Here is a 20,850-nt window from a genome sequence, read left to right on the forward strand (position 1 = left end):
TTCCATTCGATGCCGGCCCAGAAATTACGGGCTCGCAATTAAACAATCATCATCGGACGACCGGGTATCGTGTCGATTTCAATTGGCCCCCGGATGTCTTGATAATGCCGACGGAGCCGCGATAATCGTCCCCCCGGCCCCGATGAAATTGATCCCGAATGATCCACCGATCCAGAATCGACGCGTCGCATGCGCGACACGAGGAATGCCCAATACAGTGAATGTTCGATTTATGTCAACAACACTTTGTAACAAAGTATTAGAGGTTTACACTCCTCGGCGTCCGAGGTATACCCAGCGGTAGTGGGGGTAGTTCCGCGTCTATTATCCAGGCATTGGCGACGTATATAAAGAAAGCACTGTACACGACATGCCGGAATTAGGAGAACTTTGGTATTTTAAGATCTGCGACTTTTTTTGAGGTTTATGGAATCGCAGAGTATTTTTCTGTTGTGCTTGAGCACTGCTTCGGGAACAGGTTATGCGGGAAATAAGACGAGCGACGTTTAAGGAGAAATTTTGTGTGTGATGTGTGCTTGTTTTGCATATAGTTATTAAAAAGTCTCTTAATGGGATTCCGGTCGGTGAAATGTTAACTAGCAGAATTCTTCTGGTGAAAACGAAGTACACGTTCGTTTGTGTCTCTTTTACAGAACCTTCTTTAAGTCGTATCTTTTGCACGAACGTTCTAAAATAAATTGTTTCTACAGCGGCATTATATTATACAGAAAGCAACTGTTCCTTCAGACTGCTTTCTAAAAGTGTTTCCAGAAATTCCACACGTCCACATAATTTTGAACGACACGCCTAGAGAACGGGGCAGACATCTTATAGATCCTCGGCAAAAACAAAAAACGTCTGAGGAAAGCTGCTCGCCTACAAAACCGATTCAACTTTCAACTACATTTCAATTATCTTTCTGGAAATCCGACGATCACCTTCCTGCGTCTCTCTTTTTCTCTCTCTCTCTCTCTCTCTCTCTCTCTCTTTCTCGGCTTCGAAGAAAAGTGAATCACCGCTGTCGCGTCCAGAGATTCAATTTCTAGTTGTCCGCTTCGATAGCACGAAGAAAACGAGTCAGGGAAAAAACAAGAAGAAGAGAAAATTCCTGCTCGTCCGTTTCATAACGCTGACAACATTCGGCTCAACCTAATTCCCGAGTGATTCACGAACGCGACACGGAACTGTGTTCTCACCGATCCCTTTTTTATCGTTTGATCCACGACGGTTCCCACCCCCATGTATCGTTAATTAAAGAGAGTTTTTCACGTCACGGGGGAGCAAAAAATCGTACACATGACGCAACAAGACGTGGCGTGTTTTGACGAATGACGAGAGCAAAGAGAAAGAAAGGAAGAAAGAGAGAGAGAGAGAGAGAGAGAGAGAGAAATGTGTAGAGCACATATGTCACAGCATGGTCTCGAGGAACTCGCCAGAGGGTCTACCCTAACCGGCACATGCGAATTGTGTAACAGGAGGATCGTAAAAATCCGAGAGCCGTCGTCGTGAGGCAGGATTTTTCAATGAATTTTCACACGAGCCGGTCCCCGGGGCTCTGGTCGCGTCCAATTAAATCTCAGCCGGGAAACACGTGAACCCACTTTACCCTCCTAATTCCCTTATTTGACGGGAAATCGGAAAAATCGTCAATTTCCTTTATATCGCCGCCGCCTCGCCGAACATCGACCACCGCAATTGATTGATCGCTATTCTCCGTGGATGCTGTGTGACGGATTGTGCTCCGAATTATCTGTTTGTCAAATTAGGACTGCGGAGTTTTATGCAAATCAGAAGTTGTCTTCGTTCATATCGAGAAACAGCAGTTAGATAAAAATTCATTTCTTCTATTCATTATTTTAACGAGTAGAAAATACAGTAACAGTGTTCGTTTATTCTTCTGTATTTTTGTTGACGTTTTCACCGTTTCGTACTTTGGTTATTCATTTCTGTATCAAATCTGTACGAAATGTATTAAATCTGAAGATTAGTGGCGAAGCTGCTGGTCCATAATGATTTACTTCTGCAGGAATTAATTAGGCTAATATGGGTTAATATTCTCCTGCAGTTTCGTTGCAATGTATTAAAGATTTCTTAAGTCTCTTTAAACCTAATCTTCGTTGCTGTAATTATTGTCAAGTATTGCGATTTTTCCCCTTCTTCATTTTAAATGTGCAACTCGACCGAGGATCGTAACAAAAGCAAACATTTCGAGTTGTTCGAAGTTGCATTCGAACATTTCATTTGTTTTACAGTAAACATGCATAGATCACAGAGAAAAGAGTGTAAAAATTAAACCGATTAAAGAACATCAATACGTTATCATTCACTTCTTATCAAAGAAAGGAAGAGATTTTTATTTCTTCCCAATTTCTTGCCACCGATGCAAACAATTTCTGTTGTACATAAAAATTCATAGTTTGCCAATGACACTGTCAGTTTAATTTCATAATTGTCAGGAAGTTCGATTAGAGTCACTGCACGGATTTTGGAAGTTCGCTTTAAATATGAAGTCACTGGTGACGGCCTGTAAACATTGTTAAGAGTGGAAAAAATCGTTAAAAAATGGTACAGAAAATCGGAAGTCGCGAAGTGTCAACGTCCCAATCTCCGAATCAACGATACCAGATCGTCAAAAGAATCCCGTAACCCCGGGCGAAAGGAGCGGGCAAACGCGACCGACTGAGGCTCCGTAATTATGTCACAATTGTGCGCCGCGTATGTGGCGTAACACAGTCGGATAAGCGGGGTAATGAGGGCGATAAAAATGCGTGGAGCATCTATTTTTAGTTTTTACCAGTTTCGTCACTAATGGGAAACCCGTCACGACGCATCCATAGAAAACCGACGCCGGAACACCATATGGGAACGATTTAAAACTCGATGGGACCCAGAAACGCGGCGACAAACAAATACCGAAACCACCCTCGAAAAATCGAGAGACGAATCTAGACACATTGTGTTCGTTGTACACTACTATCCCAAGCATATGACACTAAGCATCGCGTTGTATTCAACCAACATTCGATCTACTCGTTCCCTGGTTTTACAATTACAAATGTAAATGTGATTTCGTTTCAGGATTTATTCAGTAGATTGATTTATTTATTTACTACTTTAAAAGTCGATTAAAAGCTTAATAAATGCATTTTTGGAATTTATATAGTATGATCAAAGTGAGTTTATGGTTTCAGAAATTTTAGGGTTGAATACAAATTTTGTAGAGGTTCCCGTAGGGAGATGGAAATACTGCCCATAGGAATTATGAGACACTAATAAGCAGTACACTGTGTTAACACTAGGTTTACGGAGCACTAAAAATGACTATTTTACATTACTTTACAAAAATAACATGATTGTATCTCTCAAAATTTATGGCCATCTTTTTAATAACATACATCCAAAGAAATCAATTTGTTAAATAATTCCTCATAGGTGCATCTTTACAATCTCAATATTCGTAAATTAAAAATATTAGAATCCGTCATTTTGACAGGTCCCGTAAATCTAGTGTTAAGTAGTGTAAATTGTTTTAGGTGTCCAACAATAAATGAAATATATGAACATTGAAAGAAAACAATTTTACAGGGGTTCCTAAGAGGAACGAGTAGAAACTGCCCCTAAAAATTAAAATAACCCCATGACGAATACACTCTATCAACATTGACAAAAATAAATAGTTCAAGCTCTGCAATATTGGAATACAATACTGAGCAATTTATCAGAACAAATATTCTATAAATGTTCCCCAAAGAAGAATTAAAACCTGCCCTTGAAAATTAAGGGACAGATAAAGTGTCTTACGGTCTAGATATAGCAAAAATTATCCTAAACACTCCAACCAGGGAAACCTGTTAAACTATTCCTAAAAACCAAGAGCTACAACAACCTCCGCACTCACCATCACCGTCACCATAAACCAGCCCGACCCCATCAAAATATATCTACCACCACGAACAAATTAAAAAATAACAAAAATAAAATATTCTACGGCTTCCAAAGGAGGGAAAAAATACAACCCCTGCACTCTATCACAATCGACGAAACCAAACAAACCAAAACGTGTGAAACATCACAAATAAATAAAAGAATAATTTTTAAAAATGTCGGAGTTCCCAAAGGAGGAAAACTGAAAACCCACCCCCCTGCACGTACCAGTAACCAACGCACTTCGTCACAGTCGATTGGAACAAACAGTTTCCTTAAAATATAAGCGACAGACAGAGGGAGGAAATTTTACGTTTCGGGGTGGGGGTAAAAACGAAAATAAATCTGTTCCACTAACCACGTGCTCCTGGCGGCCGTCATTCCCGCTGAGGATGACCCCGGGGGCGACTCGAGAAACCGGAAAACCCTCTTGACACTGATATTAGAAGGAGAGACCGAAGGCAACAAACGCGCACCACCTTTCGCAGTCGGGAGTCGGCCACTGACTGAACGTGACTCTGATTCTCTGGAACCGGGAGGAGGCTGCGTCGACCGGTCAGGGACCACGAGCCTGCGGCCTTCTGACACTCAAGTCACCGTCAATTTCTCCTCCTCCTTTCTTCCTCTTTCTCCTCCGTCAGGCTGTTGCGTTTCGTTTACACACTCGGTCCTCCTCCTTTTCTTTTTCGGTTCCCTCTCCAACTTTTTTTTTTTTCATTCTTCATAAACAGACGGTCCTCTTTACGGAGAATTTGATTCGACCCTACCCCCACCCCCTCTCGTAACACTGCTTGCCTTCCTCTTCCCTCGCATAGTCGTTGCCCCCGTATTGCAACGAATTGGAATAAAACCTCGTTCGCAAAGCGAACAAATTTTGGTCGCCGGTTCTTTGAACGAGGTTGCTAACCCTTTATATGCAAGGGAATGAGATGTTAGTGATTACTGGAGACCGAGGATCATTCAGAATGGTGGAAAAATTGGTTTTGTTGGCTGAAGACTTTCTTGTGTTTGGAAATTGAACGAAAATGTAATCAATCGTTGACGTTATCCTCTATTTTGCGAGTTTACGTAACGTTTTATGCGGTACAAATGCATAAAAAGTTCACAGTCTAGTAAATAGTAAAATGTGTAGCTAAACTTCACTTCGGCAAGCCGGACATTTTTAACCTTTTATTCATATGATCCTGTACATATAGACAAGAAAATTATAAAAATCGAAGTTTCGAGGCGAGGAATTCACGGGTTCAAAAGTTATGCGTGTTTAAAGTTGAGCGATTACACTCTGTTCTGGGACAAGATGTCAGTAATTACAATATAGAGAATCATATGGTGAATTCCTCGTCTTAAAACTATGATTTTTGGCATATCCTCGTCAAGATGTACAAGATTATACAACAGAAAGTTAAAAATTTCTGGGTTGCCAAAGTGAAGTTTAACTCGATGTGTTTCTTATATAACGTTATTCAATCATTTTCTGTAAAAGCGTTTCTATGATCTTAATAATTGTAGAATAATATGTAGTGAACATTGGAAATTTTGTGAATGCTGGATCAAAAACTAGTGAGGTCATCTTTAAATTGGACGATTAGCATCTTTAGCAAGAAATTCAATTCGTCACGATTCAGTGAAGTTTCCGAGACCTCTGGCACTCGTGTGTGACAAAGCACATGTTCTACATGTATATTATTATTTGCTCTGTGATTTCAGGACGCGTTTATTTTCCTTTCCGTGAAGAAGCATCGTCTCCGGGAAACATTCTCGCCAAGTATTTCCTGTTTGTATAAAATTTTTCAAGTTCAAGGCAGAAGCAATCGAACGCGAACAATTTCTCTTTCCCTTTGTTTCGTTCGCCGACGAAAATGTGGAAAGACAATGGCAGAGCGATAGTTAATTTCTTTGCTGGATTTTATCTCACGAGGAGACAATTTCTCAGCGCTTATTTGTCTGCCGCGAGCCATTAGGACCGGTAATAAATTAATTGCGATGCATACCGGTAATTCTAAACAGAGTATAACAGTGGCACACTTTGGCGCACGTTCACGGACGAATTGTGAACAACAGCCATAAATTCTGGGGACTCGTTCATCCATTCATTCAGTCAGTAGCGGGCTCTCTCCATCTGTCTCTCTTTCTCTCTCGACTGTTGCATCTCTCTCGCCGAAAACTTTGTCCCCTAATTTATATTATAACGCTACCTGCAAAATATTGGCGGACCTGACGCGAATATTATATCAATTTCCGGAGTACCGTACCCATTGCACGTGCATAATTAATTTCCATTTTTGAGTCCACCCTCTGCACTATCGCCTCCCTAGTTTCTTCGTTGGTTGCTCTGCTCTCGGTTGAACCACATTAATCTGACAAATTTGTCTCGTCAAAATTAGTAAAACTATTTGAATCGGAATCTATTTAGATAACTCTCCATTTTCGCCATGATGCATGCAATAATTTGCTTTTTTAAATAATAATTTCAGAAGGCATTGTTACATTATAATTCTAAAAATTTCTGAAACTATGAGTGAAACTGCTCTCGCATTTAGAAAATTTCTTGGGAAATTCTTAACTGTTGATCTTCGGTTTCGAAAAGACTCGAAATTGACCCCAGGATTAAATAATGAAGTCGCAAACCTAAACGTCCCAATACAAATCACTCTCGGCACTAACCGGAGTGATATGTCTCCTGTGCCTAATTTATTCTTCAAAACAGTGTTGGAACCGTTTCAGAAATTAATTCCACCGATAAAAAACAAAGGCAACACGGAGCCCAAACGTCCCAACACCAAGCGAATAAAAACGCTACTGTGTCTAATTTAGGCTCCGGCACGGCGGGCCGTGGGGACATTTCGTAAACATTTAATCCACGTCGCGGCAATACAAATTCCCATCGACCTCGGTGGCCCACCTAAATCATCGTTTCGTAAACGTTTCAGAAAATCCGCGCACGTGTCCGCGATCGAGATCCTGCGGGCGAGAAGCGGAGGACGACTAGGAGGAGGGCCAGAGGGGATCGTCCCGATGGTTTCTGACCCAGTGTGCATCGCGGGTCGCGTTCAAGGCCGTGGCAGCGAGACAGGAAGAGCAATGGGTTCTGGAAATTCATTCAGCCGCTCATTCACTCGTCCCCGGGCGGGTCTTAATGAAAAGTGAGCCGGCGATTTACGAGCGATCGGCCGATGCGCGCGCGCGCTATGCGAGAGAGCCGAGCACCTGATGAATAATGTAAAGCGTGATCCGGGGATGGCCCGTTAATAGTAACGAGCGACATTATTCCTCGCGATGGAATACGCAAACGACTCGACGCGACCGCCAGAAGGAGCAGCAAAGAGGCGCGAGCGATAGAACGAGACCTTACGGGGGGAATTCGCACCTAACAGTTGTAAAACTGATTTTTACGAATTTTTTCCCCGAGGACCGATGACGATATGCAAGCAGACTTTCTTGGAACATGCAGATACGTTCTTAGGCTACGCGAGGACTGTTGCGTTTCGTTTCGTGTACGACGCGATTAAAAAATTATTTAGAAAGTCTGTATGTTTGCAGTTCCGTGTCCATATTATGCGGACGTCACGAAGATTTCACATAAAAATTCAATAAATCGTACACAATTGCAGACAACGAATTCTGCAAATAAAACGAGCTTTAAAACGGCCTTCGAAACTTGTTAAGCAACACTGTAATTTATCTAGGGGATGACCGGTCGTCGTCAGTTTTAGAAAAGTGCGGGGCTCTTAATCTCTAAGCGTGGATGCCGGGACAACGCGTTAAGCCTCGGTCGCGATTTTTTCGCATTACCGACGATTCTTCGCGAGTCCCATGGACCACCCTCTCGCGTTCCTCTACCGATCCTCTCCGCGATTACGAGCCCTCTTCTCGATCGCGCGCCGCTACGAAGGAAAGTTCGAGCGAGCAAAACGCGGCTCCTCAGGAACGCCACGCGGGATCTCGAGGCAACGGCTGGAAGTTTTAACGATAAGATTTAATGGCGACGGGGCCACGAACTCTCCCGGCCGGCGTAAATCGTTTTAACAACTATGAACACCCGACGAATTGTTCGCCGAGCTGACTCTCTCCCTCTCTCTCTCTTTTTTCTTCCAGCCAATTCTTCTTCCTCGATCGTACCTTTTCCCGTGACGAACGCCCGCGAACTCGATTTCCACGAACCCGGGCCTCATTGCGATTTTTGACTCGAGAATGTTTAATGCGATGTAGATGTGTCGGGGACCACGGCTTCGAAGTGGTTTCGAAATTTGGGTAAAAATGTGCAAAGATTAGGATCTCGCAGAAAGAGTCTCAGAAACGCCATCTCGTTAACTATTATTCCCAAGGGTATTAAAAGGACCACTTTAATCATTGTAGCTGAAAGAACCTTGGTCAATTTCTTTTAAGTAAAACCTCGAAACCATAGAATCAATTTGATGTTGTACGAACAAAATTGCTCGACTACTAAACAATTTTTGAACGTACTCGAAGAACCCTGCAATTGTTAAACATGGATTTATAGGAAATATCAAATAATTGCAAAGAAGTCGTTCGTCAAAATATTGCTACAAACCGAAAACAATTTGATTCAACACGAGGTTCTACCATTTGCATTTACACCCTTCCGATTTTCATTCACGTTCCTCCTCAGAATACATACTATTCAAATAATTTTATACGGCAAGAAATAAACGCAGCAACAAACCATAGATAAAATCCGTCCATGTAAATTCTACCATGTAAAAGACTGCAGGCTGCACAAAATTAAAAAACGTATAAAACATGCTCAACCAGGTTCGTTACTGTATTGCACAATGGCACCCCCTTTGCAGCCCTTTCAGTTCCCTGCCTCGAACCGTCCACTCTAATCGATCACAATTTGATTAAGATCGACCGGTCATTTTTTTTTTTTAAACTGAATGTCGTCGAAGAGCTATTTTTCTGTTTTGGAAAAGCACACGGGAAAGAAATGTCGAAAAGAGCGTGACTAACCGTATGCATCGACGGCGCATCTTGACGGACGTCAGTTCCCGGCCGCGGGAATCCTCTCGATCTCGGTTTATCCTGTGATCGACGGGGTCCTGGATCGAAGGTAGCTGATCCTGAAGACACTGACTCCCGAGAGGTCCTCGCGGAAGGACAAGCGCGTGCAACTCGCGAGAGAAAACTGACCGAAAGAAGCGCGGAACACGGAGAGAGAACCGACCCCCGATACCGAGCCTCTTTCGGTCGACGAGAGGGAAAGAGGGAGAGACGGAGAGAGAGAGAGAGAGAGAGATAGAGAGAGAGAGAGAGAGAGAGAGATATTAGAGAAGAGAGGGGCACAGAACGTTGGTGGAACGAGGATAGACAGATGGTTGGATGCGGTGGACCGATGGGACGAACGAGGGACGAAAGCCAGCGAGAGGGTGGAGAACTGAAAGAGAAGAGAAGAAGAGAAAAACGAAGGGAAGGGAGAGGAGCATCCTGGTGGGGACTTGTTACTCATTCATACTCAAACGCCTCCGCAAATTCTGGCCACTGGCTCCGATCATTCTTCCAATCAGTGCTCGAACTCCGCAGACTGATTAACCTCTGCAAGGATTAACCCCTCTAGCTGGCCCCTTTACGCACTGAGACGCGCGCAATGAGATAAAACAATTTTTCAAAGTGTCTCGTGCATTCAGACAATCAATTTTTAAAGCTACACAGAATTTTTAGCATCCTTTCGTGAAGAATTGCAATACTGTTGGCACAGTATAATTCTTGTTGTAAAGATACATCTGTTTGAAAATTGAGCGATCTTATTGAATCACTTTTGCTTCCCCCACATTTATTTGCTGAATACATTTTTTGCAATATTGGACAGCGTTCGCGGAAATTACTATCGTCGCACCGATCGACACGTCCGCGTTTGTCACGATAACGAACAATGAATTTTCCATCGAGCAGAGTGTACCATGAATTTGTAGGGAATGTTGACTTTAACGGAACGTAAAACAAGTGAAAGAACATTATAATCGTGGTATCGGGGTATTGCTCACGTCCCCGGAAATCAGTGGACACGATTAGCACACGACCGTTTGTTAATTAACGCCCGGTGTGGTCGCGTGAACAATACGTGTCAAATGCGCAATTCGATTGCCGCACAGATCGGATAATACGTTCGGGCAGATCCGTTCTATCCGTGCCAACACGCGCCTTTTATTAATCGACGTTTCGTTTTGTTAATTACGCATCGTGGCCGGATTGTCGTGATTGGAATAATTAGGATTACGCCAGCGGCACAGGCGTTCCCCGAGTAATCCTGCTCCGTCAGCTAATTACACGTACCTAGAAACGGTGCATAGAAAAATCATGCAATTGTTTTAATCAATTGCTTCCAACGAAAACGAACGGAAAACTGTGTGTTAGATTAATTCATGTCCAATCACACAGTGAATGAACAATTAATTAATATTACAGTAATATTACGAAACAAGTAATTAATATTACATCTAAGAGAAGTTTGGCAACTGTTCCTTAAAATAATAATTTTGGAAAATGGTTTGTAAATTCTAATATTCTGCGAGTGATTTATTGGTTTATTGTTAGTCAACGATACATGAAAATAATCCACAATTTATTAAGAAAATATTGTCCATCCTCGAGTTTTAAAAGGGTGTTAAATAACGGATGAACATTTACGCTAAACCCGTGGATACCAATTTGGTAAAAACAGGAATGGAGGAATGAGGGATTAAAGTCCATCATCTGATAATTATTCACTTATTGGCAGCCTCGTTTCGCAACGAATTGCAGTTTTGTAATGAAATCCGTTCCATATTTAATTAAAGGATAATGTCGTCAAATAAAATTTAATTAATCAATCCGCCCGTCAGATTCGACTTACACTAAGTGAGCCGCCGTTGATATTCCGTTATTTTATTCGTCCGATCGGTGGCGAAAATCCGCAAAATCTGCGAAAACTTGCATGAGGAATTCTCGCATGAGCTCATGATTTTATTCGTACAACGATATAGTTACATCAATGAAATATTCATGGAATGCATAAAAAGTGAAGAATATTTGTCGAATTCTTTTTTCGATAGGAACAGCATTTTCAACTATCAGACAATCAACGTTTTATTCATGGAAAATCCTCGCGGAACGTGTTAAAAGTATCGTGCTAAAAATCGGTGTAAAAATTAATGAAACGCGTTTGAAAACCGTGTAAAAATAGTCCCAGATGTACAATAATTTCGTCAGATCGCAGAGTTCTATCGAACGATTGCTGAAGAAACATATGTCGAAGGGAATTGAAACTTTAACGCGCTCTGCGATCGGTTCGGAGTTTTGCATCCGATCGATAGTCTTTGGCATGATCTCGTCGAGTCTCCGGGCCGGTGGCACCTGTTATGTGGTCCGGGAAATTTCCGAATCCGAGATTATTAGCGATCCAGCCGTCTGAAATAAGCCACGTGCCGCGACTCGAATCCCTCGCGAATTCATTGACGGATTCGCAACCGGATGACAAATCGCGGCGCACGTGCGACTAACTGATAACGGCCGCCATTTTCTGCGGTTCCCGCGTTACCCGTCGGCCACCGGTGGCTGATTAGCATTAACGATGCACAGTTAATTGGCCTGGCGCCGTTTGCCAGGCCGTCCTCAGGATTTTCCCTCCACCCGCGGCATTCGATTCCCTTGATTACCGATTTTATCGCGTGCGATCGGCCTGATCGCTGCTCCGCAAGCCTTCGAATCTCGCCCGCAAGCCTAATCATTATATTTATTCGCGAAATATTTGCCCGATCATACTATGTTTACATCCTGGTCGATGTAATTGTGGTTGGGGAAATGGTTTCGGTTGCCGGGGATCGAGTCTGGTCACATATATTGATTTTCAATCTGCGGAGGATGTTCAATGCGAATTTGATCGGTTCGGTGGGTTTCGAAAGAATAATTTGCTTAGTAATTTATTTCTCTCTCGGACGATTGGAAAATTTTAAAACCATTCAGTCGAGCGGTTTAAAAACATTTTGAGCGCAATGAGCTTGCCAATGAACACATGTCCAATTTTCCCAAAATGGGGAGAAAATGTAGGTTGAAGACATTCTTTGAATAAATTAACTGAGCAGAGCAATTGGAGAAAATTTTTAAACATCAATGGCTTGTCGATCAACGCATAAAGTGTTGGGTAAACGTATTCAACATATTCTGTTGGTTGCATATCAGTAAAGGGCAGAGCGATTATTATCTTATTATCTTGAGCAGAGTGATTAAGAGCGATTATTTGGAATTGTGGTGTGGGACTGGTTTCGAGAAATGGAGAGATCGAAAGAGAAAAATTAACGGCGCGTTAAGCGCATACGATTTTCTTTGAACGCAATCTAAATTCATTTCCATACGGAAGAAATGACGAGGAGAGCGAGGAAAATATTTTTTCAGTAAACACCGCGCTAATGCGTTGCCGCCGAGAGAACATCGAGGTTAATGAACCTAGACTCGTCGATCAGAGTATTATAAGGCGTTACGTAAAGGTGTAAACACACTAACAGTTGCATACGCTGCGACTTGAAGCTTTATGACCGTGCATTGATGTGAAACGCATGCTAGTGCAGCACAAATTTGAGAAGATTTCGAAACCCTTGTGAAACACAATCAAATTTTGATTAACTCGTTTTGCCTTCCTGCTGTTAATATTTGCAATCTATTCAGCTGCCTCGTTAAATGCAGTAAAAAATATTGCAATCTGATCGAACATGTGACAAATCGTTACCGTAATATTACACGAGTTTGTTATTACATGTGTCGGTTTTTATATCTCGAAATAAAATGTTTAGGAACACGATGTCGTCCAGACGATAGTGTATACATACATCGCATGAGAAATTGGTCGTAATCAAATAAACAAACATTTCACAGAAGGATCCTGTAAACAAACGTGATCCCGTTCGTGGACCCCGTGGGAGAAGTGTATTTATTTACAATAACGAGTCGATGTTTCAGTGAACTGCTCCGCTTAGGGTTCAACGTTTGTAACTATCTTAGAAGCGTATGATTTCCCGCTACGTCGTTTACATTGTTTCACTTACGATTGATTTTATCTGATCGTTTAATCAACCCCGAGATTCTGTTATCTCGAATGAAAGCAAACTTTACGATTCTGGGTAATGCGACTCCCGACTGATTTCACTCTTTATCCGCACGAGTTAGCAATAATTAACAAGTTATTAAAATTGCTATATGAGGTATAAAAATATCAAAAATTACTCTAGAATCATTTCCATTTTCTGTGATCTAAAATAAAATTAATTTTAAACGATTCGAAGTTATAGTTACAATTAGGCACAATGTAAATCATTGCAATTGCTCTATAGAATGTAAAAAAATATCTTAAATTATTCTACAATTCTCCTACTGCTCTAGAAAATATAATTCAATGGATCTAGGATTTAGAAAACCATTTTCCTGCAACAGTAAAAGTCACTGAAATAATGAAAGAATTGTACGCGATTCTACTTAGTATCTACTCGTTAAAGTATCAAAATATAAAACCATCCAGAATTAATCGAAAATTATCCTGCCGCTCGAAAATCCGAAGAAAGGTTGAAACCAATTTCACGTTCGCATAATTCGCGACGAATTCCTGGCAAAAGATAATTTGCCCGGTCTATTTCCGTGCGCGAGCGAATCCGTAGGCACGCTATTTCCAAAACTGATATCGCACTATTCTAAATCGAGTGGTTGGTTATCGTGCCGTTAGGCCACTTTTTCCAAGAGAAGGACACGTGTTTTGCTGCACAGCCAGAGAAGGGTGGGCGTCAAAGGAAGCAGCTAGTGACCTCGAGAATCGTCGTTTCTATTTAGGACACTCGATAGACGATAACCAAGCTCCAGGATGCGGCCAGATAGAAAGCAGCAGCGCGTGCGATTTAATTTCATTCAGATAGAGATGGCTCCATTCATGCTGGCGCAACAGCGCGCCAACGTGGACTAGAATCGACAAAATCTTCCTTGAACATCGATCTGAAATATTTATATTATGATGCTCGAATGATCATTAGACTTTACGCAAATTCTAACCTGAATGAATTATTCTATAAAAATTAATATAAGGAACAAATGCAATTCATCAACTAAACGATTCCTTACAGTAAAGATATGTAACAAACGCAATTCATCAACTAAACAATTCCTTATAGTAAAGATATGTAACAAATGCAATTCATCGACTAAACGATTCCTTATAGTAAAGATATGTAACAAATGCAATTCATCAACTAAACGATTCCTTATAGTAAAGATATGTAACAAATGCAATTCATCAACTAAACAATTCCTTATAGTAAAGATATGTAACAAATGCAATTCATCAACTAAACAATTCCTTACAGTAAAGATATGTAACAAACGCAATTCATCAACTAAACAATTCCTTATAGTAAAGATATGTAACAAATGCAATTCATCGACGAAACGATTCCTTATAGTAAAGATATGTAACAAATGCAATTCATCAACTAAACAATTCTTTATAGTTAAGATATGTAACAAATGCAATTCATCAACTAAACAATTCCTTATAGTAAAGATATGTAACAAATGCAATTCATCAACTAAACAATTCCTTATAGTAAAGATATGTAACAAATGCAATTCATCAACTAAACAATTCCTTATAGTAAAGATATGTAACAAATGCAATTCGTCAACTAAACAATTCCTTATAGTAAAGATATGTAACAAATGCAATTCATCAACTAAACAATTCCTTATAGTAAAGATATGTAGAGTAGAAAAATCGTTAACACGTGCTCGTTATTAAAATGTTTCATTAAATGCAACGTATTTCCTTCGCGAAATATTGAGAGCGTAGAATCTCGAAATACTATACTGTGCACTATGACTTTAGACAAAAAAATGTATAAAATCGACTTGACTAACTTGAAATAAATCTATGACAATGGTGACGATCGTGTTAATGTTTCTTACTGCATAAAATTCGCAGTCTCCTAATGATCATATTCGTCAACGTGGGATTAGAAAAATTCAATAGGAGGTTAATTATGAAAAGCATTTCACAGACAGAGTCCAGTTATAGATCTGTGCCTGGAAAGCCGATTTTTAGGGTGATTTTTTCAACGCGACGACACGGTTCGTCTCTGCCGCCACAGCCTACGCTAATTATCAAATATTTCTTTGGAATCTCGAGTGCCACCCACGCTCCACCAGGTGTATCCCGGCCTCTTGATTCTCCGAGACCTCGAAATATTGGCGCGAACCAGAGTCCCCTATCAGGCTCGACTACGCTCCAGGAAGCAGAAATCAACGGGGCATCAGCGGAGGAGCTTTATCTTCGTCGCAGGTTTAATTAATTTCGAGTTGATTAGGGGCATTTTCGGTTCGTTACCGTAATTGGGTCGCCAGATAACGCTTTCGGAACGTGGTGGCCCGCGACTTCCGAAACCGGCTGCGAAACGGATGAACGAACGATTGCTGCGAGTCGAAACGAGAAAAGAAAAAAAAGAGAGAATCAGAGACGATCGTCATTGCCCGTTGATAGACGACACACAGCTTTATAAAATGATGACGGCACGAGGGTTACGTCGGCTCGATAACAAATATACCGAAATTCATTGGTAGGGAACCAAGCTTCCGTTCCCCGGAACGGAAACACGCTCGTGATGAGACCGGGCAATTAGAACGACCGCGAAATGGCGTACAGCTACAATATCGAGGAGGTGCCGCCGGACGATATGCCGTGCGTCGAGCATGATATCCGACGTGCCAAAATGTTTCTGCAGAAACACAGTCCGGAGTCTGGCGATAGCTTGTGAGTCCGCGAATTTTTCGAACTAGTTCAATCTTCATTTCCCACTGTCTCAAATTACTGATATTTAAAAGAAACAAATATTACAACAATCACAACCTGGTTTTAAAGTTTCTACTTTCACAATGCATCGTTCCTTTTCGTCCGAGATGTTTTTTCCCGATGGGAAGCAACTGAAACTAGGGGTATATAATTGCATGGAGCGAGTGGGGGGGGGGGGAGAGTTGATTTGTCTCATTATCAGCGAATCGATCTCCAGTTAGGTGGGCAAAGGGCTTCCTCGAAAGCCAGATGATCGGGATCCGGAAAATGATTCGTAGTAAGTCCGCGACCCCGTGAACGCCGCCGTCAAAGCGAAAACGCTGCGGAGTGGCAACTTTCTACCTCGATACTTGATTTAATTAAACGCGAGCCGACAAATCTTGATAACCGGCACTCGTCAATGTAATTTCCGTCGCGCGGACCTCTGTAGACACGGCGATCGAGTAATTAGCTACTTCGCTGTTTCAAAGAGCCAATCGAGAACGTTTGAAACTAGTCCCTTGTCGAACATCCATTTCGGAAAAAGACTCTATCTCGACGAACGTGCAGGTACGATCACTTGACCGAGGTACTGGCCAAGATCCTGGCTGAGAGGCCGAAAAATGCAGTCGACATTTTCGAGGAGTATAGTAGGAGAGTGAAGGGGGAGCGATTCAACACCGAGACGAATCATCTGCGGGAATTGTACGTGCCTCCCACTCGTTACGAGAACGCGAAGAAGATGATGCAACTCTTCAAGGTGCGATTTTGTGCTAGAATCGCCATAGAGCTCGAAATCATAGACCTCGGACTTTTTAGATCGCAGTTATCGGTGGTATAAGACTGTTCCTGAAGGAATGGGCGTTCAAGTAATTAATTAGCAGAATAATATTTGAAGTTTACTCGTAAACTCGTAATGTATCAAATTCGTGAAAATACGAGGGAGAAGAGTAAAAGGAATGTAAAACGATGGATGCCTTTATTTCTGACTGAGAAATAATATTTGAAGTTTACTCGTAAACTCGTAATGTATCAAATTCGTGAAAATATGAGGGAGAAGAGTAAAAGGAATGTAAAACGATGGATGCCTTTACTTCTGACTGAGAAATAATATTTGAAGTTTACTCGTAAACTCGTAATTAATTAGCAGGTATTAGATAAATTTATTCTGCAATGCGAGTCACTTGTAGCCTCCACCAGATCATATGAAACAATAAATAATCCTCGAGAATATAAATCAATGTGAAATATTGGGAGAAAAATATGTACCGAGTTCGTTGTTGTCTGAATAATCAAATTGCAATTTTGGAACCATGTACACGCAGCCAATGTCAACGGCATTTGTTTTCAGAGGGTTGAAAGCGATCTGATTTATTCGATGCATAAATAAGCGAGGTGCAGGGGGTGCAATCGTTTGTGCATTTCAAGTTGTCATGTTCTCATTCGATTTGCAGACCGTTCAGACGATCGATGAACAGGGTTCAGAAGTATTGGAGGATGCAGAGGAAGACGAAGGCGAGGGGAAGAAGCTGAGGAAGCCAAACATGCTGGACCTTTTGTTTTATTTCGAGCAGACCGACGTGGGACTGCCTCGCGGCGAGATGGTGGTAGTTAATTTGTCCATACGGAAGCTCGTGGTCGATGCTCCCATAGAGAACGTCAGGTAACACTGATTGGAACCATAAACACCACTCCAACACAACAAAAAAAAAAATCAACATCCCTAACAATCGCGATTCTAATCAGATTTTGGGGGAAGATCCTGGGGAACCCGAAGAACTATTACGTGGTTGAAGCTGATCTCACAGCGGAGGAATTGAACAAGAGACTGGAGGTGATTTGTTTCCTGAAGAGTTTATCGGGGCCAAAAAATTGTTGCAATCTCAACAAACCTTTCACTGTGTTTTGTTCGGTTATCGGTCTGAGTTGAAGAATAAGTGGAAATTAATTATAGAAATTGGCGGAGGAGAAGGAAAGGAAACGGCAACAGGACGAAGCGAAAGAAGCTGAAGAAGCTGCGAAAGCGGAAGAAGCTGCGAGAGCTGCGGAAGAAGCAGCTGCACAAGCAGAACGAGAAGACGCAGAGGACGCCGAGGAGGAAGCAAAGGAGGAAAAAGTTGAGGAGGAGGGCCTGAAGCTCGTGTTTCCACCCCTGCCTACCTCTTCGTGGAAACCGCCACCGGAAGTGCCCTCGGAGGACGTTGGAACTGGCGTGAATTCCAAAGTACGACCATGCGTAAACATTCCTCTTTACTTCTTCTCGTTCCATGTATCTAGAAAGATCAGACGATTTTAGGTCAGTTCGAATACACCAGAGCCATTTTGTCAATTTAGATCAGAGAATATACATACAGTCAGTCACTCGTGGCGAAAATTTTTAACGAAATTATTCAAATACGAATTGTAAAGTCCTATCTTCTAAGTCAAACTTTTCTGCGCGAAAAATTACGTGACCCCAAAAAGGAGGATCACGGAGATTTATGGGTTAATAATATTCCACGGTTGTCTCGTTCACATATCAGCGTCGAGGTCGAAGCCTATAAGATGGCCGTGACATTCTTGAAGCATGCTTTTAAATACCAATGCGTTCGATTTTCTTCCTCGCGAAAACCACTCGAATACCAAAATATGCACTCGGGTCCGGTATTAATATGCAATGCGAGACACAACGCGTGTTTTTCGTGATTCCCGGGGTGCACCTTGTTGCAGGTGTATTTTGTATGCAACGAGCCCGGGTTGAACAAGTGGATCGAACTTCCACCGGTGACGCCGCAGCAGATACTAATCGCGCGGCAGATTGTCCGATGCTGCACGGGAAATTTGGACACGACGGTATTTAAACAATGCAATAGCAATTCTGCTTGACGATCGATGAAATGGATCTCGTTCTATTTTTAATCGTAGTTTCACACGTTCCCGCCGTACCCCGGCACCGAGAGAAATTATCTCCGTGCGCAGATAGCAAGGATCAGCGCGGCCACTTTGGTTTCACCGATTGGATTCCTTACTTTTGGCGGAGAAGATGAAGAGGAGGAGCTGGGTGAAGAAATGGAGGAGGGTTAGTCTACGTTTTTTATACTTTTCTTGGAGAAAATCGGCCAGAAGGGTCGAACTGCAAATTGTCTTCACATTTCATCTATGTACAATGACTAATAGTCTTTTTGAAATAAAAAATTAGAAATTGGAGATGTGTTAAGATTATACAAATTTGTCACTGCATTTTGTTTGAATAGATTATATGAATTCTTTCTCACTTGCAGTCGTACAAAGCGGGAACCATATTCAGTGTTTATTGTGGAGGCCTCAACAGGCTGCCAATGTGACCATTTGTTAATCGGTATTCGAATAAATCATATGTTTTGATATGTTTACAATTAGGTGGAAAATTAACAGAGAACCCACATTACGATCCTCTACCCATCAAGGAGCTGGTGGACTCTTCTATGGCCAACTGGTGCCACCATGCACAATTTATCTTGAAGCAGGGTCGCACTACATGGTGGGATCCTGGAAAAGAAGATGAAGTTAGCATACTGAAGTTAGAAATATTTAACACAGCTTTTGACACCTAAACCTGAATGTGGAAAGAGTGGTTTCATTAGAATCAATAATCTTCTATAGTCTGACTTTTCGTATTGTTAGAATTATAGCAACCCCGTACGAACTATTAATTAAATTAACGATTCTTGAATGCGTGCCACACAGAAAAATGGGCTGGGTTTGTTCGGGTTTAGGTAGACCACCCTGTGCTATCTTATTGCTTACAGAAAATATGCCAACTTCGATTTACGAACTCTCTTTAACGGATCTTTAGGAAGATCTCGGCGAAGAGGAAGAATTAGAAGAAGAGGAAGAGGACCAGAGAACAAAGATTAAAAAGGAAGTAGGACCACCCCTATTGACTCCCCTATCGGAAGACGCCATCGACGATTCGATAATTCCGTGGACAGCCAGGGAATCATCGCGAGTGATGGCGGATTTATCGGTGGCGTTGGTCAGATCGAACATTTGGCCGGGTGCATTCGCGTTCGCCTGCGGAAGGTACCCGATAATGATTTTCCATTAACTGTACCAGGGTTTGGTATTTATGCGAGCGCCCGGTGTAAATTCTGTCGGAGTATCGAAGAAACAGGTCGATCACCGGGGGGCCGGTATCGTGGGAGAAACCGGGAAAAGTGATATTATGGGGCGTTAAAGGCGAATTAGTGCCCGGGAAATTGCGCTAATGTTAGTTTAATGGCGGCGGTCCCGTAGACGGTTTGCTAACGTGTACATCGGCTGGGGACACAAATACAACGCGTACAACTACAGTCCGTCGTCGATGCCGCCGGTCCAGGACCAGTACAAACTCGGTCCGGAGATCATGGAGATCCAGGATCCAACATTCGACGAGGAGGAAGCCTATCGCATTGCTCATCTGCCTAAACCACCGCCCATACCAATGGGTAAATATAAATTGTTTTTACCTGATCAACTAACTTGTTCTTTGCATCTCAATCTTTGAGAAGACCTTTCTTTATAAATATGAATTAACTTATATTTGTAGGCGAAGAAGAAGAAGAAGGCGTGGAGGAAGAGGAAGAAGAAGAAGATGATGAAGATTGAAGATCTAGATCGGCTGTTGGAGCAAATGAAGCAACATGCAGCACTTGAGCACCTTAAGATTGATGTTGAAGAACCCCTCACCAGGAGGAACCCTAGAATAATATATATTAACATTTTAATTATAATAAGTGCCAATTAAAGCATTTTTGTTTGGATGTTATCGGTGTCATATTTGTGTAATTGTAATGTAAATAAATGGAATACGGTGTAAACGAATAAGTGGACTTGTTGACACTCCTAGATCCTGCCCTCGTCTTCTTTGCCCTAGGACAATCTAGATCCTCGAGAGATCTCTTCCTCCCTTCCTTTTCTTTCTCTTTCTAGATCCCCTTCCCTTTCCTAGGATCACCTTCCCTTCCTTAGGATCCCTTCATCCCTTCATTTTCCTAGATCTTCGTTCCTCGTCTCTAGATCCCCGTTCCCTTCCCTAAATCCCAATCGTGATCGATCTAGCTCTATACTTCATTTGTCAAAACTCAGACATCATACCGAGTCTTACCGACCCTATATGTTGCGATTGACTACAG

General features: G+C 41.9%; 2 protein-coding genes across 6 annotated transcripts in view; one reads left to right on the top strand and one right to left on the bottom strand.

Moving 5' to 3' along the window:
* Ppn (proteoglycan-like sulfated glycoprotein papilin) overlaps nucleotides 1-9,092 on the bottom strand; it is a 189,038-nt gene extending 179,946 nt beyond the window's left edge. For 4 of the 5 annotated variants that reach the window (XR_013082379.1, XR_013082381.1, XR_013082377.1 and 1 more), the window contains exon 1: nucleotides 4,283-4,603. Coding sequence is in view for 1 of the 5 variants with exons in the window: in XM_076789086.1 (XP_076645201.1) it covers nucleotides 4,283-4,305 (23 nt within the window). In the remaining 4 variants the exon portion in view is untranslated. Of the gene's footprint in view, nucleotides 1-4,282; nucleotides 4,604-8,895 lie in introns of those variants that run through there. The other variant, XR_013082378.1, reaches the window with a different exon arrangement.
* Nucleotides 9,093-15,581: 6,489 nt separating this feature from the next.
* Nucleotides 15,582-20,323, top strand: Rsph4a (Radial spoke head protein 4a). The gene is made up of 12 exons (XM_076789080.1): nucleotides 15,582-15,700; nucleotides 16,289-16,478; nucleotides 16,869-16,904; nucleotides 17,197-17,381; nucleotides 17,465-17,552; nucleotides 17,673-17,942; nucleotides 18,428-18,550; nucleotides 18,623-18,776; nucleotides 19,097-19,242; nucleotides 19,533-19,759; nucleotides 19,973-20,163; nucleotides 20,265-20,323. The coding sequence occupies exons 1-12, from the start codon at nucleotides 15,582-15,584 to the stop codon at nucleotides 20,321-20,323; spliced, it is 1,788 nt and encodes a 595-aa protein (XP_076645195.1).
* Nucleotides 20,324-20,850: the final 527 nt, after the last annotated feature.

Source organism: Halictus rubicundus, chromosome 6 (genome assembly GCF_050948215.1).
Source record: "Halictus rubicundus isolate RS-2024b chromosome 6, iyHalRubi1_principal, whole genome shotgun sequence".
Classification (NCBI taxonomy): Eukaryota; Metazoa; Arthropoda; class Insecta; order Hymenoptera; family Halictidae; genus Halictus; species Halictus rubicundus.

Coding starts and splice junctions, on each gene's coding strand:
- Rsph4a (XM_076789080.1), top strand. CDS start 15,582: ATGGCGTACAGCTACAATATCGAGGAGGTGCCGCCGGACGATATGCCG. Junction 17,553..17,672: donor AATTGAACAAGAGACTGGAG/GTGATTTGTTTC, acceptor AATTAATTATAG/AAATTGGCGGAGGAGAAGGA. Junction 20,164..20,264: donor ACCACCGCCCATACCAATGG/GTAAATATAAAT, acceptor TTATATTTGTAG/GCGAAGAAGAAGAAGAAGGC.